The 4,090-nt window shown below is 54.5% G+C and overlaps 1 protein-coding gene across 1 annotated transcript; it reads right to left on the minus strand.

The window, feature by feature from the left end:
- Nucleotides 1–447: 447 nt before the first annotated feature.
- On the minus strand, nt 448–2,849 carry LOC123817234 (eotaxin-like). The gene is made up of 3 exons (XM_045836801.1): nt 2,714–2,849; nt 1,418–1,529; nt 448–1,012 (listed from the first exon to the last, which is right to left on the minus strand). Exons 1-3 carry the CDS (start codon nt 2,787–2,789, stop codon nt 916–918), a joined length of 285 nt encoding a protein of 94 aa, XP_045692757.1. The 5' UTR covers nt 2,790–2,849; the 3' UTR covers nt 448–915.
- Nucleotides 2,850–4,090: the final 1,241 nt, after the last annotated feature.

Below are 4,090 nucleotides of genomic sequence, written 5' to 3' on the forward strand. Positions count from 1 at the left end.
TGCCTCTTGTCAAGGGTCATCTGGCCCTCCTCTGCCTGGTCTGTGTGCCTGGGCCGGAGGACAGTCAGAGGAGTAAGGTCAGCATGGCCAGGGTGTCACGGGCTGCCGCAGTGGGAGGGACCCGGGAGAGAGGCTCTGGGTGAGCATGAGTCTGGCCAGGAGAAAAACGGTGGTGAGAGTCCCGCTGAATAATTTGAGAGCTGGGAAACGGAAGACCTTGGGGGCCGGGAGACCCATCTTGGGGACCAGAGTCAGAGGAATAGAAAAGATGTGTCTGTTCCTGTCCCTTTTACCCTGAATCGGGTGGAAGGCCAGCCAAACCACAGGGGCGTGTCTCAGAAACACAGTCCCCACACCCCCATAACTGTACCCGTCACCCCTGCTCCCACCTTTCTGCCTCCTGGCTCCGTGTGGGTTCCCACAAAAATACAACTGCTGACAGTGATACAACATATATTCAGGTGTTTATTTCCATTTAACAGCACGAGTCACGCCATTGGTTCATAAGATCAGTGTCTTCTTAAGAATACAAAACATTTTTGTATCTTTGCCAGGACCCCTTCCTGGATTCCAGGGAGGTGAGGAGGAGAGTAGTGACATTACTTCAAAGAAACAAAGTAACATTACTTTCCCTGGACTAAATGGAGATTCACAGAGGGGAAGGGACCTAACCAAAGCTTTACGTTAAAAAAAAAGAAAAAAAGAAAAAAAAAGAACCCACACGTGGTATCCATGGCAGAAAAGTTTAAACACATCAATAACTTAAATGCAATATTGTTTAATTATTAAATAAAAGCATTCCCTTTGGAAGGATGACGAGATTGTCTCAGAATGCATCATACAAATACCAGAGGAAACAAGTCAAGCATTTCTTAAGCTCTGGTTCGGAGTGAAAAAGGTGAGTATTTATGGCTTTCAGGGTCGGGCCTTCTTGTCCAGGAACTTCATGGCCTGCTGGACCCACTTGTCCTTGGGGTCTGCGCAGATCTCCTTGGCCTGTTTGGTCTTGAGGCTGTGGGAGAGACGGGAAGTGATTAGAAGCACACCTTTGCAGATCATGTCCATTTAACCCCCCCCCCCCAGTGTCCAGGACTGCCCGCCGTGAGGGGGCGAAGAGGCTGCTATGGGCGAGGAAGAAGGGGACAGGGGCAGGATGGGACTCTGGGATTGGCCGCTGCTCTCGGTGGCCCAGTCAAGCCGTCCCTGCTCTGGGCTGGAAGGGGCACTGGCCGGGCCCGGACAAGCTTGCAGAGAGAGAGCTGAGGGTGAGAATGCCCTGCAGTGAAAGGGCGTGAACTGGATGATGGAGGTCGGACACTCTGAGCCTCTGGCCCCATGCAACTCTGGCACAGCTCTTGATCTCTGCCCCCTAAAAATGAAGTCCGGGGCTGGGACAGGGGGAGCTTTGTCTACTTACATCACAGCTTCCTGGGGGCACCTGCTGTTGGTGAGCCTTCTGTAGCTCTTCAGCTTCTGAACAGAGATTTTCCTATTGGCCATGTTGATGCAGCAGGTGGGTACGCCAATAACTGAATTTTGGGGGGAAAAGGAAAGAAAGGATGAGCCGCGAATAATGTGTACATATTTTAAAGCGTGCTGTTGTAAGGAAAGGAGGGGATTTAGGAGAAGGCAAGAAAATGTAAGAGAAGGAGGTAGAATTCATCTAGTGTGAGACCCTGTCCTTCCTGCCCTTGATTTGGGGTCCCCCAGCCGAACAGTGGGGACCCATCACCACGGACAAAAGTATAGAAAACAATGGGGTCAGTTCCATAAGCTCTACCTCTGTTACTACAGACCCACGTAGCTATATGTGGCAGTCACAGTCCTGTTCACCAAATGTCCTCCTCTCTCTGCTTTCCGGACACGGGGCAGCCTGGCGTCACCTGGCCACTCTCGGTTGGCTGGAAGCATGAACTAGTTCTGACCCAGAAGTGAGAAGCCAAAGTGACAGGCAGCGTTTCTGAGTCAGCGTTCGTCACTCCCCGTGTAAGAACCTCAAGAGCGTTCTCCCGCTTTGTCTCAGTGAGCAGCGGGTCTGTCCGCGGCGGCTGCCCCGGCGTCAGCCCGGAGTCCTGAGCGTGTGAGCTGGAGGCTGAGCCAAAACGTTACAGAAGCTGCGTGTGAGTGGGAAGTGCGGGTGCCTGGCCATGCAGGGGGACTCGTTACCAGAGCGCGCACACGATCTGTCTGTACTGAGCGCACGCAGTGAAATCGAAGGCATCCGAGGATGAGAAAATGAGTTGTGATAGAAACACCCAGATTTTTTTTTTTCCAAACAGAGTCAAAATGTCAACTCGAGAGATTCCGTGCCACCTCCTGGTGCCCTACCTCTAACCGCCATTTCTGCACGCTGTCTCAGAAGCCAGTGAAAATTCGGGACCTCCCCCCAAGCACTCCCCCACCCCCCGCCCCACAGCCCTGCCCCAAGTGCCCACGGTGCCCACAGGAAGGGAGGGTCTTTCTTCCGTGTGCCCGACCTCCAAACGCCGCACACAGCGGGGTGCGGCTGTAGCCAGGCCACAGCTCCGCTCTCCATCTCTCCATCTCTCCCCACACCCACGTCAGGAAAGAAGGTGGGGGCCAGCCCGGGATTCGAGTGCTGGGTCTCCCGGTGACTGTGAGAGGCTGGGAACTAACTTCTTGTTCACGCATAGCACCCGGGGTGATAGTTTTGGAGGAGGTCAGCTCTCCCGCAGGGAGAGAGGGGGCTTACCTGGATGACCGAGCACCTGGGGGCCGAAGGCGGCCACGGCGAGCAGCAGGCACAGCAGGGCTGCGGACACCTTCATGCTGGAGGGCGGGGACGCGAGCTTGGGCGAGGGAGTTGCTGGCGTTGGTGCCGGTCTCAGCCTCTCAGCTCCTGCGACTGCTCTGGCTGCCTTTTAAAGGCTGCAGAGGGAGTGGGGAGCTTCCAGGGAAACCTCTGCCTCTGCCAGGTCAGCGTCAAGTCACAGGGGGAGGTCCTGCACTGATAACTCCCACACCCGGGCCACTTAACAGTGCTTCAGACGGGCAAAGCCAGGGCAAGGCACTTGGCACGTTACCACTGCCGCGTCTTGGGGCTCAAAATCGGGACAAAAGGGGGCCCTGAGCAAGGATAGTAATCTAAGAGGAATGTTGTTAAAAGCTCTCCCTAGCACAAATCATCTGTAGAGGGGGGAAAAAAACACACAAGGGAACCGAATGCAGGAAGGGATGGGGAGATCGAAGAACCTTCCCTGGCCCCCGTGTTCACATGGGGGGGTCTGCAGGACGTGGGAGGTCGGGAAGGGGCCACTCAAACAGCCGGGAGACTCCCACCCGCAGGCAGAGGGGCGCCAGCCGCTCTGAACATTGCCCGCCCCCTGGGAACCCAGGCATGGTAGTACACGAGATCCTCACCCCCGTTATTCAATCGAGTGGTAGAGTGTCCGTGCCCTGGGATGTTCGTGTCAAAGGACATCAGAGCCGGGTCGCTCCTTATTGACCTTGACTTTCTGTCCATTCCCCCCACCCCGGCTTTATGGAGGAATCACGGGGTGAAGGAAGGTGGTATACATCGAAGGCGTACAAGGCGATGGGTTGATACACATATGCACTGTGAAACGATGACCGCGGTCAAGTTCATGGATGTGTCCATCACTTCCTTCACCTCACACAGTTGCCGCCCCTCCCGCTTTTTTGTGCGGCGAGAACACGTAAGACCTAGCCTCTTCACCAAGTTCAGGTGTGTCGTGTGCTCACCAGGCAGAACGTTCGACTTTAAACACTTAGTCATCTTCAGCTGCACCTTCACAGCAAACAAGCCACAGTCGCCCAAGAACTATTTGAGGAGGACAGTCACTCCCTGTCCACTGCTTTATCGCCCGTGCTTATTATAATGTTCAAGAAGTGCTTTGCTTTTTAGCCCAGGCTGGGTATCTCGGTTGCTTCAAACATGGTCTTGATACACCAAGGTTGGTGCAGAACAACAGCGGGTTTTGGCTGCCTGCCGCCGTCCGTAGGAAAATTCTGGAGGACAGTTTTGGTGAGAAAAGTAAAAGGTCTTTTATTCAAACCCACACGTCTGGGCAGGCAGCAGCCTCCTGCCTCAAAGCCCATCTTTTCTGGA

This window comes from Phyllostomus hastatus, unplaced genomic scaffold, assembly GCF_019186645.2.
Source record: "Phyllostomus hastatus isolate PE091 unplaced genomic scaffold, TTU_PhHast_1.1 phas_contig_210, whole genome shotgun sequence".
In the NCBI taxonomy this organism is placed as follows: domain Eukaryota; kingdom Metazoa; phylum Chordata; class Mammalia; order Chiroptera; family Phyllostomidae; genus Phyllostomus; species Phyllostomus hastatus.

Excerpts from the sequence above, each read along its gene's own strand:
- LOC123817234 (XM_045836801.1), bottom strand. The coding sequence starts at position 2,789 with ATGAAGGTGTCCGCAGCCCTGCTGTGCCTGCTGCTCGCCGTGGCCGCC. Across the intron at positions 1,530-2,713 it reads CCAGGTGCTCGGTCATCCAG|TTATTGGCGTACCCACCTGC; the intron begins GTAAGCCCCCTC and ends CCCAAAATTCAG. Across the intron at positions 1,013-1,417 it reads TGCCCCCAGGAAGCTGTGAT|CCTCAAGACCAAACAGGCCA; the intron begins GTAAGTAGACAA and ends TCTCTCCCACAG.